Raw genomic sequence first — 13,582 nt, 5'->3', positions numbered from 1 at the left:
GCCTCAAAGCAGGTGATTATTTTTGAATTCCAGGCTTGGAGGCAAGTTTTGGCTCCATAAAAACCAGGTGTACTGCCAAACAGAGTCTCAATGTAGGCTGCCAATCCACATAGGGGCTACTAAATAGCCAATCACAGCCCTTATTTGGCACCCCAAAAATATTTTTCAAGCTAGTGTTGCTCCCCAACTCCTTTTACTTCTGAATGTTGCTCACGGGTTCTAAAGGTTGGGGATTCCTAGTCTAAACTGTCACAATTTTGCAACATTTATTTGATAAATTTCTCAGCAGCATCTCTGGAGTATTAGCAACTATTGTATCAATTCTAACAGCTGCCTGTAATGAAACCCAGAGATTCTGCTCAGCAGAGACAGAGATAAGAAATGTATCAACCAACTGTATCCATTTAGATTAGTTTACAGGGTCGACGACCCCCCCTTCCAGAGCTGCTTCAGAAGGTGAAAAATTACACTTTACACTTCAATATTAGAAAAACACATAGAAAATAGAAAGTCATTAGAAAAAGTCGTTATTTCCGGTGATCCATCTGAAAACAACTAGTTGTTTGAAGTTGAACCACCCCTTTAAGGCAATCCCGATTTAAAAAATGAAAAGACGCCACCGTTTTTTTTACAACATTTATGACTTTCCGGCATACAGGATATGATGTCACAGACATAAGACTGAGGAGGATGAAGCTTCGTTTTATCAGTTCACCAGGTCTAAGCTGGCGAAGGAAACTCTGGCGAAAGAGGTAACGGTTTGTAAAATTCACACTTAAGTGAATTTACGAAGTAACGACCATTCGCCTGAGCGAAAAGTCGCCTGGCAATCATATTCGAATGTACACTAGCGACGGTCTCTTTCACTAGCAAATTGTCCTCTTAGTCTGTTAGTAAATTAGCGATGTCCCTGCGGATGGGATTTCTGGCAAATTGTCGCTAGCGATGGCCACTTCGCCCTTATAGTAAATCTGCCCCATGGTCTGACATCACACACGGAGTGGGCAACAAATACAAGAAAAGACCAGACAAAACAGCTCAAGTACAACCTTTTAAAGAGGCTCTAACTCAGTTCTGTTTTGGAGTCAGTAGCCAAATTATATCCGAGGCTCCCTAAACCTCCATCTCCCCCTTAAATTCATAATAAATAAACATCTTTAACATGGACAAAGATATGTGTGCTGTCAATGAAATACATATAGTACTTACATGTTGTCTACATGTTCAGTCTCACACTGGTTACATCCTATAAAGTACTGCAAGTTACCTAATAAGGTCTATGGCCTGTCAGTGATGTAATATTTGGCAGGGGGTAAGTACATATAGAGTATATATATAAATATATATCAGTGAGCATACTGAGGGATGCTGAAGCCTTCCAGATGGAGACCCCCTGACCCCCTCTGTCATTGGAAGCCTGTGTTTTACACTCTGTTTGTCTTTTACACTCATAAAACATGACTGTGTTTCAGTTCTGTCCAGAAGGAACTGCCACTCTCACCATTAGAAAGAAAGACACTCAAGTCCATAGATGTGATAGATACAAAATATGTTTTCAATAGTATCTGCAAATACATGTCTTTAGGAATTATATGGTAATACATTTTTGTTAGATTAGATATTTTTGTAGATGATCTGGACAGTGAAAGGTTACGTTCACAAACTGAGCTCTAAGCACTCTGGGAACAGATCATAATTAGTGATGGGCGAATTTATTCGCCAGGCGTGAATTTGCTGCGCATTCCTGCGATTAAATTTGTGAAACTGCCGCGAAAATTCGCCGGCGTGAAAAAAAATGGGAACGCACGCCGGCGTAAAAAACAAGACGCCTGTGTAAAAAACAAGACGCCGGCGCCGTTTCACAAACGCCCAAATTCGCCCGTCACTAATCATAATCCCACTGTCTCTTTTTCCAAGGATGATGAGTGGAAGTGGGGTAGCAAAATGCAATTCTTCATCTTTGCAGCTGCAAAATATCTAGGGGGCTGCAGGGTTGCTATACAAATCCTTCTTTGGGATTACTAGAGGTGAGTATGGTACAGGCAAGAACATCATAAGTTATTTACTTCTAGAGATGCACTGAATCCACTATTTTGGATTCGGCCAAACCTCCGAATCCTTTGCGAAAGATTGGGTCGAATACTGAACTGAATCCTAATTTGCATATGCAAATTAGAGGTGGGAAGGGGAAAATATTTTTTATTTTCTTGTTTTGTGACAAAAAGTCACGCGATTTCCCCTAATTTGCATTATGCAAATCAAGATTCAGATTCGGTTCAGCCGGGCCGAAGGATTCGGCCGAATCAGAATTCTGCTAAAAAAGGCAGAATCCTGGCAGAATCTCAAACCCAATCCTGGATTCGGTGCATCTCTATGTACTTCTAATAAGTAAAAGGGCACCAAGGAGCATAAAAGCATTCCTCTTTCAAAGAAAGAGACAGCAACAGCCAGGGTAACTTTAAGCAGGGATCTGAATGTGTTTTATTCACAGGAGGGTTTTCAACAAAAAAGGCACGTTTCAGGTTATACAACATATGCAGCAAACAAATGAATTTATCTGATACCAGAGCAGACTGGTCAACTGACAGTTTCAATAACAAAACACCTGCTCTTTGTGTCATGCCGCTACCACCATTAGGGCAAAAAACTAAAAACAAAAAGTATTCCACTTACTGGCTTTACTATTTTTCCCTCTCAGCTCTATCTTCCGCACAAGCTAGTCCCCCACTTCTTGGCTTTCTGAACAGAGAGCTCTTCGCCCCCTAAAATATTTTCCTTTTTTTTTCTTCCCTCTAGGGGTTTTCAGCCACTGGAGCACAACATGTTTGTTTTTTTAAGAAAAACTAAATTTGATTGACAGTGATCTAAAATAAAAGTATCATGGAGAACTAAAAATAATTGTACAATTTGTCATTCAATATAATAAGAGAATGGTTTCTGTCAGGGGTGCTCCGCCAATGAGGTGAGTTGAGTAACTCGCCTCAGGCGGCAGCGCCAGATAGGTTTCCAGGGGCGGCAAAAAGCCACTCCTGGTGCCTTTAAGAACCGAATTTTGGGTTTTAAACCAGAAATTCGGCTTTACTAGTGCGAGAGAGCGCAGTTGTGATCTCCGCACTAGCGTTGCTGCCTCCCCCCACAGAAAGGTAAGGGGGCAGGGGTGCGGCATTAAAGGAGCTGCCTCAGGCGACTCTTTCCAAAGAAACGGCTCTGGTTTCGGTTCTAAATACTCAGTAGAGTCAGTAGAAATTATATATAAGTTGGGGGTAATATATTTACTCGCTTGACTCATGGATCAATACCTCAATATAAATGTTAGGGTCTCTATATCCAATGCACAAGCTTTAAAAGGCCATAAATGATATTGTGCAGATACACTTACCCGCTTACAGACTCCTTTGTTTTGCACTTACAAATGTTCCACTTGCAGCCGCCGGAATAAAGAGCTGATGGAAACTCACCTAGAGTGTAGTACTTTATTTCGGGAGGCAGCGTTGCGCTCGACACATCCTTGATACTCTCATCGTCGTCAACATAGTTCTGTGCCCGGGATGCGTGCCAAAAAGCCATAAACCTGGCAATAAACGACGCTGCAAAGATGGCTAACATTCCAAAGTCGAGAATATTCCACAGCTCAAATATATATTCCCGGGGCCCCTGCGACCAGATTTCTTTGCATTCGGACCATATCATGCCTGTGTCAAGCAGAACAAAACTAGTTAGAGGCAAGTAGATTGTCAGCAGAACAAACCAGTATTAAACAATGTCCAAGTAATAACTAAGCTCTAGAAACATCCCAAGAATTTGGATATCAGTAGTTTCTGAAGGTTCCGAGCAGTACTACAGGTATGGGATCTGTTATCCAGAATGATCTGGGGTTTTCTGGATAATGGATCTTTCCGTAATTTGGATCTTCATGCCTTAAGTCTGTGAGAAAATCATGTAAAAATTAAATAAACGCAGTAGGCTGGCTTTGCTTCTAATAAGGATTAATTATATCTTAGTTGGGATCAAGTACAAGCTACTGTTTTATTATTACAGAGATAAAGGAAATCATTTTTAAAAATTTGGATCATTTGGATAGCTTTCTGGATAACGGGTTTCCAGATAGCGGATCCAATACCTGTACTCTGTTTGCAACACTGTAGTTTTTTTGGGTTCCTCTGCAGAGCACCAAATCTGAAACAATTCTGAATGCCAACAATGAGTAGAAGAAACAAACAGATGAAGGGCTACATTTTCTGTATTCGCCATTTAGGTCTGTTGTTTTACATACAAGCTTACAATCTAGAATTGTAATTCCATGACTGTGCCCTGTCCCTTTCTCCAAGCCTTTGGGGACACACTATGTAAATACAAAAAATTTTCTACAGCCGACCCCATGTCCTTCCCACTCAAATCCTTGAGTGGGGCCAAATCAATGATGTTCCCCCTTTCTCTATCAAAGACACAAACACACTTCTTACTATGGGTACCTCCTAATGCACCTGGACAACAATATGTGACATCATCAAGACCTAAGGCTCCTTATTTTTATCTGGGTTGGGTGCCCAAAGTTACTTAATTTTTTTTTTAAATTCTCACCACTATGTCACTTATTACTCCTTACACCCTACTTTTCAGATACATATGGGTGGGTTCTCAGATGTGTGGCCTGTCAAACGTTGGGCCAATCCTGTTTGGGTGCTTCACCTTTAAGGTAACTTTTAATATATTACAGAATGGCTAATTCTAAGCAACTTTTCTCTTGGTCTTCATTTTTTCTTCTGAATGGAACAGGGATTAATACTCGTCTAGAGGTTATAACCTTTATATTCCATATTCCTTCCTTGGACAAATACTTCTGGTGCTTTATGAGTAAAATATTGAATAAAATGAGTGTAAACATTGAATAAATCCAATAGGCTGGTTTTGTTTCCAATAAGGATTAATTATATCTTAGTTGGGATCAAGTACAAGCTACTGTATTATTATTACAGAGAAAAGGGAATCATTTTAAAAATGTGTATGGTAGAAAGCCTTTCCGTAAACTTCAAGCTCTCTGGATAACGGATTTCCAGATAACGCATCCCATACCTGTATTAAAAACAGCCCCTGCTAGTGCTCATTTCTAAGTGTAGTGGCCAGGGGAGGAGGGTGACGTTTTAGCTCGAGGAGGCTACAAATTTAAGGCTTTCCACTGTAGAACTTGAAATTGTTCTTTTTCTGGGAAGGCTTAGCATGCCTAAATATTTATTGTTGATATGATGGGGGTCTGGTATAGGAAAACAAGGAATCAGGACAGCTGGAAAAACATTGCTGCATAGAGAGAAGCTTTAGGGGCAAATTCTCTAGTGCCACAGGCAAGATGTCCCTTAGTAACCATACTGGTTCTTAGGACAAACTTGCTGTCAGTGCTATATGCATGGGAATTAGATTATAATCATATTGGAGACTCCGCTGATGTATCTCTACACTAATACTCAACGATGCAGAGATACAAGGCTAAGGAAGATGTAGTCAATGGCAGTGCATGATGGCCAGGCCATTTAAATGAAGGGATAAAGCTACAATATGGAAGTTCTTGATGTCCAGCCTGTGATTCCTCAACTGATAGCAACAATATACCGTATATACTCGAGTATAAGCCGAGTTTTTCAGCCCTCAAAATATGCTGAAAAACTCTACTTCAGCGTATACTCAGGTCAAGCGCAAAAACGGACCAAGAATGGTCACCGGCATCTAAAAACGAGACACCGCCACCTCCAATGGGAGCAGAAACCCACAATGTTTTGATTGAAACTTACCAGAAGCTGCTGTATTTCTCACCCTAGGCTTATACTCGATTCAATAAGCTTTCCCAGTTTTTGGAGGTAAAATTAGGTACCTCGGCTTATACTTGGGACGGCTTATACTCGAGTATATACGGTAGTTCATCAGCAACTGGACTGCCAAAGATTAGGGCTGAGGAAGGACATTCAGTATCTATAATGCTTTCCTATAGTATAGTGGGCAGAAAGCAGCATGTAACCCTGTCCATTGGTGTTGCCTCCTCAACCCTACCAGATACATATGGAATCCTCATGTTGCACGGCTGATTACTAATTATCTCAAATAAATGCTACAAACTGTTTTTCAAGCACCAGAAATAATCAGCCATGCAGCACTGAGATTTTATATGTGGTTGGAATAAAGTGGCATCCCTGCTTTCAAGTAATACATACTGGCATGTGAATAATCTTTACCTATTACCCAGGAAATAATGAGCAATTCCATCCAGGAGAAGCAAGATGTTTTCATCCTAAAAAGCTGCTTGGCATGATCCGTGAGGCTTTCATTAGGAAGGATCTTGGTACCTTCAAACCTGTCGGCGGCATTCATCACTAGTAGTCCCAGGAAGATGGTGAAGGAAGCCGCGTGGGCCACAAACTTCATAAAAGGGCCACGCATTATCTTCCCGAGCTGGGGGGAAAACACATAATGTGAACGTATAGGCTATGCAAATAAAATGTAAAGTCATGCATGTTAATAACCCTCCAACTTTAATTCAAGTCAAAAAGAGACGGTATGGAAATTACCAATGTGTCAATTAGCTCTGGAAGGTGCACGTTTATTTAACTGCTGCAATCAATTTAGCAGCTGCTTCACATTAAGTCTGCACACAAAAATCAAGATGGGTAATTGGCTTTATTCTTCAGTTATGGTTTGTTACTAAAAGCTGACAGTTTCAAAATATTAACAGATACGTAAATAACACTGTGAGTTCCTTCATCAAATTCTCTTCTAGGAATCTGTAGCCAGGAGAGCTGATAGGTGTTTTTGGAAGGTGGTGCAGTTCCGCCGCATTGGCAATGTATGTCTTAACTGAAAATATTATGGAACTTTCAAGGAGAAACCTTAAAGAAGAAAATTACATTTTTCCCTTGCTCATTATTAAATTGCATATTTTGAGTATGCAGTAAAACTATGCCCTTAGCTGAGCAAAATGTTTATCATTGTCTAAGCCAGGGGTCCCCAACAGTTGAGGAGCAACACAAGCATGAAAAATGTCCCTAGGAATGACAAATAAGGGCTATTTGGTAGCCACTTTGTGGACAGGCAGACTACAGGAGACTCTGTTTGACAGTACATCTGGTTTTTATAAAACCATAACTTGCCTCCAAGCCTGGAATTCAAAAGTAATCACCTGCTTTGAGGCCACTGGGAGCAACATCCAAGGGGTTGATGAGTAACGTGTTGCTAATGAGCTACTGGTTTGGGATCACCGTCCTAAGCATTCAGAAGTCATAATCCCTGGTCAGGGATGACTAGTCTGTGATACTGAATCACATAGAAAGCTTGTGATGAGCATGAGTTAGGTTTTTTTCCGCGGGACTGATGAACTCATTGAACCCACCCGCTACTGGAAGCATGTATGTTCTAGATCATTAAGATGTGATTGGAAATATTCATAGTAATATATCATTTGGTTTTGGTTATAAACAATGGAATATCTGACTTTTTTTAGTTCAGTCATTCGTTTCCCTAGTTCATGACAAGGATACAGATGCAGAAAAATATTGATATATCGGTTATTCGGCCATTGGTACAATGATATCTGAAAATGAGTTTTCACCCCAAATCTCACTCAAACCAACCTTCAAGATGGCCTTTTAGGTGTTTCTAGAACAGTGATCCGCAACCAGTGGCTTGCGAGCAACATGTTGCTCACCAAACCCTTGGATGTTGCTTCCAGTAACCTCAAAATAGATGCTTTCTTTTTAATTCCAGGCTTGGAGGCAAGTTTTAGTTGCATAAAAACTAGGTGTACTGCCAAACAGAGCCTCCTGTAGGCTGCCAGTCCACATAGGGGCTACCAATAGGAATTGGCACCACCATTGGCAACAGCCCGTAATTGGCACCACCAGTAACTTTTTGCATGCTTGTGCTTTTACATCTGAATGTGGCTCAGGTAAAAAAAGGTTTGAGATCCCAGTTCTAGAAGAACAACTGGCGATTATCTCCAAATCTCATCATTTGAAGCCTGAGTCCCTGTTGCCACTGTTCCAAGACCACCCGGGAAATGGAGGCAGCCCCACAGTTTGAGATCCATTGTTGTAGCTGCTTTTAATTGGTTACAACTAAGTGATCATAGGTTATTTAGGGATACATTTTTGCTAACTATTACATAATTCAATGTCATGTGTATTAATATACCAGCTTGAATGAAATGGAATGTAGTTTAATTTGCATAATAGGCCTCCCCGCTATCAGCAGAGGGCACAGAGAGCAGGGCAAAAGCCAGATATTTGGTGTTACTAAGAGACCGATTTATGCTTGCTATCAGGGGTATAACTACAATGGCATTTATTATTATGGCATAGATGGCATTTATTATTATTATTATTATTATTATTATTAACGTGTATTTTTAGCGTGCCAACATATTGCACAGCACTGTAAAATGAATGTGTTTATACAAAGAAATCACATGAATTACATGCATAGAACATACAGAGTTAAATACATAATGTATGTATGTACCGTTACAAAAGGTAAAGAAGGCCCTGTGCAAAAGAGCTTACAATCTAAAGGGGAAGGGAATGAGACACAAGGCGTGGGAGTGGGCACAATTTAACTGCATATAGATAATTAGTCAAAGGCTTATTACCTTACTACACGGTGCAATCCAGTAAACCATTGCCAGAAACGGCAATCCCATCGCCACAGCTAAAACAACCAGGAATTTTACTGCGGTGGTCTGCTGGCGTAACCCCGATAGATTCTCGTACCAGATGGAAAGGAGCTGCTGCTGACAGTTGGGATGAGCAACAAACTGAAAGAAGAAACACTTAGTTTGTCTTTGTCACTGCAGAGAATAGTCATATTTCATGATGTTTCATTCTCTTTGTGGTTTTGGAACTTTCATTCAAAACTAAATTATTCTCCAAACTTAAAGGAACAGTAACACCAAAAAATGAAAGTGTTTTAAAGTAATGAAAATATTATTTAGTGTTGCCCTGTACTGGTAAAACTGATCTGTTTGCTACAGAAACACTACTATAGTTCATATAAACAAGCTGCTGTGGAGCAATGGTGGAAATTGAAAAACGGCTATATGGCACAGGTTAACTAATGGATAACAGATAACAACCATTGCTATCATGCTGTGTAACATGAGCCTTTTCTCCTTTGAATGGCTGCCCCCATTGCTACACAGCAGCTTATTTATATAAACTATAGTAGTGTTTCTTAAGCAAACACAGCAGTTTTACCAGTGCAGGGCAACACTGCATTATATGTTCATTACTTTAAACACTTTTATTTTTTGATGTCACTGTTCCTTTAAATTTCTCTTAATGCATACATATTCTATTCCGCTCCTAACAACATAAAAGACATAAGAGAATATACAAAAGTTAATTATTCAGTGGTCATCTCGAGGTCCTATACAATGAGGCTGAGCAGCTTTAACGTGCAATATGTTGGCTAGTATGCCTAGGTGCCACAGTGACTATAAACCTTGAGATTTGTAAATGGGCCAACCAGAACTATCCCTGAGCTTCAACAGAAACCCTAAAAACAGAGTTAAACCTCTTTGCTATCATATTGCAACATGTATACAGAAGGAATATGTGGGTCCTACCTTCTTGACCTCATACTTAATAGCAAGTTTTAAGCGACACAAGCTGGGTCGGCCCTCGGCTTCCATGCTGCCGTTGTTTGTCTCCACATCACCATTCAAAACGGCTTCCACTTCCTCCGTATTTCTGCACAAATCGAGAAGCCCAACAACAAAGTCCTTGCATTGCATAGACAATTTTTTGTAGTCATTCTAAAAAAACATGTAATATACATATGTGTTGGTTTTTTTGGTCAGAATGTCTCCTTAAAAGACGTGCAAAATCAAGTTATGGCAAAATCCTTCAATTTTGTATTTTTTAATTTCGTTTTAATTTCAGTTTTCATATAAATCAAGGAAAAAGGAAGTCTCAAGTTCATACACATAAGAGCACATTTGTCACAGGTGCAGACTCAAGTGCTGCATTGGCCCTTAACCATAAACATAAACCAGGAACCCACTGGTCGGTTATATTCCATCAAAGTAACTTTTTTTTGTCTCTTCATCCTTTACAACTAGAAACAGGAAAGCAAAATGCTCCACAGCTAATAAGTAATGTGCTGAGATAATTACTGCAGGCTATGCTAATGTCTAAATCATGAAGCATCCAATTAATAGTCAGCTGCCCTCAGGTATATTCCTCCAAGAACTAGAATGTGAATTCAGCTCTCCATCTATTATGGAATGTTTCTTAAAAGGCACAAAAGCATTATTACCTACATACATATGCTTATAACATATATAACATTCCAGCATTTATGAAATAATATATATAATTAAAGGAATTCCTATCCAGGGACATACGCCTTGTACAAGGGACAACACAAAAGCGATCCCTGAGCATATTAGGTGGCCTATTTATAAAGGGGAAAATGTTGGAAAAATTTCAAAATTTTAAATATATTCTCATTTTGAAAGCAAATGCTTTATTGTGCTATGATCTTCACTGTTTATTCTCACCTATAGAGCTTCCATATCCTTTACAACCAAAATATAAGTGAAATAACCATAAGGGACCCAATGGGTTGTATTCTCTAAAGCTCAGAAGGCCCAGGTCTGTTACCTATGCCATTTTTCGTATGGGAAGGGTCCCCTAATTGCCCAGAAGTAGTATGAACGTTTCCTGCTTGTATATAATAGGAGGGAACACGTGGTTCTTCCAGTTTGGACTCAAAGGGGGATATGTTGGGAAGCATGGCCCATGAAACATTAGAGACAGCAGGGACCCCATGAATGAGGATCATTTAGTGAAGGCTAGCTCATGTAATAGTAAGATAGTCAGGGATAGTGAGAAGGAGTAGTTCTATGCTCCACCAAGGAGAAATAGTGGGATTTGTAAATCCTCAGGCAATACTGAGTAGAAACTAGGGATGCACCGAATCCAGGATTCGGTTCGGGATTCGGCCTTTTTCAGCAGGGTTCAGATTCGGCCGAATCCTTGTGCCTGGTCGAACCGAATACAAATCCTAATTTCCATATGCAAATTGTGGGGAGGGCGGGATTTCACGTGACTTTTTGTTGCAAAACAAGGAAGTAGACCATTTTTTTCTCTTTTTACTTTCCCGCCCCTAATTTGCATATGCAAATTAGGATTCGGATTCGGTTCAGTATTCGGCAGAATCTTCCAAGATGGATCTGGGGATTCGGCTGAATCCAAAATAGTGGATTTGGTGCATCCCTAGTAGAAACTCCTGTGTTGTAAGGCTTGTGAGCCTGTGTATTCCCTTGGAACACCATTTGATATCCAGTAAAGTGGACCTGACACCTGGGTGAGACTGCCTATTATTGTTGCATCTATTGCCTCAACCATTATTATACCCAGGAAGTACCTCATTTGTGTTTAATAACAAGTTAAGAACCCCTGGGGCCTTTAGTTTATCTAATACAGCATGCAAATTGTAGTTCAACTTCTCCACCCATTTCTACAGATAGTGAGGGAGAGGGTCATAGTGTAACAGTGCTCTGTTGGTCAGTATCTGAGGTTTAATCCCCTTTCCACCCATTATATAACTGACAGCTCAGACCTTGCAAAATGCCATTATTTTGTTAGGCAAGCACAAGCAAATAGAAGTAAATGAAGCCGGTTTGGCTGTTGCAGCAGCACCCCAGATCAAAAGTCTACTTTATCAACTTGTAGTACATTTGTGTGACTTCAGCCACTACCATATATAGCAGCAATAAAACACTAGAAGGACATTCTTGGATGAGCATGCAAGGTAACAAGCTAGAGGAACACTTCCAGTACAGACAGTTACAGGCAAGGGGATTAGGGGAATTTAAATCTGGGATAGAGTCAGCTAAGAAAGGACCAAACAAGAATAAAGTTCAGGGAGAGACAGGGAGAGATAATGCACCTGTCAGTTAAATAATGTTTCTTGGTGAATAGAGTCCGGATGTGGGAAACAATAGTATTTTTGCAAGAATCGCTCCTCATTGTGTTCTCTCTGCACAGTGAACCCAATCCTGATGCGGGCGGTCATTCTGGGGCATGAGTATGATCTGGTATCGTATATGAGCCTATGTGTGACCTGCATAGCTGTCCATAATGAGAGTTGGCTTCTGGTGCAGACAGCACATCATTTGATAGGGTGCTTTTATTGCCAAAAAATACTACTGTTTGCCCCATATAGAGTGCTGGCTTAGTTAGCTCCCACCTCCACTGGGGTAGGCAACATTTTACTGATAACCCTATAATCAATGGAGTATTCCCTTTAAACAACCACCTATTATTGGTTGTACAGGCATTATGCATCCTTAAAAGGAGAACTCAACCCTCTTAACTGCCCTCATTACCTCGCTCCTCCCCGCACAGTTTATTACCTATATTAGCACTCCTATTGGGAAACCTGAGCACAAGAAGCAGAGCAGTGGGGTCCCTCTGCGCCATCTTCTGTCCATTCGTATCTTCTTCAGGTCTGTATGACCCACACGGAGCCTGCAGGCCCATGCACAGTTGGGGATAGTCAGGGATCCGCTTCAACTGCACATTTGCCTACCGGCTCCGTGATGGCGAACAGACCTGAAGAGGATATGAATGGACGGAAAATATCGCTGAAGGACCCCGCTGTTCTGCTCTGCTTCTTGCTCTCAGGATTCCCAATAGGAGCGCTAATATAGATAATACATTGTGCGGGGAGGGAGAGGTAAAGAGGGCAGATCAAGGGCAATTGAGGGGGCTGTTATATCTCTGGGAGGTTTAGTTCTCCTTTAAGGGACCTAGCTCATTACTACAGATGGAGCAAAATGTAGCTATACATTTAAACCAGATAGTTTTCCTTTAATGTCTGCTTTCCACATACATTTAAACATATATAATTCCAGTTAAACCAAAGACTCAGCAACATATTTATATTAAAATAACAGTTTAAAGATCTGGGGTCCAAATATTTTGTTTTGCAAAACAATTAGACATCAGCAACTTGAATTTTAATTCCTCATAGGCCCAGACTGGCAACCTGTACGTTCTGGCAAATGCCAGGGGAGCTGTTGTAAGATGCCATAGACAGTGACTTTTTTTGGGCTGGAGGGGGGCTGTGTGGACCTCTGTGTACTTGAAATTCCAGGGCCTATTTTGACTCCCAGTCCAGATCGAATTCCTCCCATTAAGAGTGTCCATGATATTGCTTAATGTACATTAAATAGTGGTGTTTGAACGTGTGCCAGGTTACGGCATTTGGGTTGATATCGGTTTATAGATCAGCTAATGAGGCTGAAAGAAAATCAAGGCACGCAGGCAACATTAAAACAAATCAATTTAAACATGATTTTTCTGTTTGATGGCTTGGCAAGAGAAAGGGCAGTGCAAGATGAACAGCCATTGTTTTCCCACTTATTAGGCAATTATTAGTATGGAGAAGTAATCCTCATTGTAATATATATTGTAACATTCAGTGTATAATTCTAATCTACAGATATTTATGCAAATAGAGAGGTCAATTCTAACGATCATCCTCTAAAAGCACAATAAATAGAATTCCCTGGCTCAAAATGAGCAGAAACCATCCT

General features: G+C 40.4%; 1 protein-coding gene across 1 annotated transcript in view; it reads right to left on the bottom strand.

Annotated features, from left to right (window-relative positions):
• The window catches only part of trpc6.L (transient receptor potential cation channel, subfamily C, member 6 L homeolog), a 107,011-nt gene that overhangs the window by 26,890 nt on the left and 66,539 nt on the right, over positions 1 to 13,582 (bottom strand). Inside the window, exons 3-6 of the mRNA XM_041582693.1 lie at positions 9,602 to 9,790; positions 8,627 to 8,791; positions 6,222 to 6,438; positions 3,459 to 3,692 (exon numbers count right to left, since the gene is read on the bottom strand). Of these exons, the coding sequence (XP_041438627.1) occupies positions 3,459 to 3,692; positions 6,222 to 6,438; positions 8,627 to 8,791; positions 9,602 to 9,790 (805 nt within the window). The remainder of the gene's footprint in view (positions 1 to 3,458; positions 3,693 to 6,221; positions 6,439 to 8,626; positions 8,792 to 9,601; positions 9,791 to 13,582) is intronic.

This window comes from Xenopus laevis, chromosome 2L, assembly GCF_017654675.1.
Source record: "Xenopus laevis strain J_2021 chromosome 2L, Xenopus_laevis_v10.1, whole genome shotgun sequence".
NCBI classification, from domain to species: Eukaryota; Metazoa; Chordata; class Amphibia; order Anura; family Pipidae; genus Xenopus; species Xenopus laevis.
Note: the sequence above shows the minus strand (reverse complement) of the source record. Positions and strands in the feature narration are given on the sequence as shown.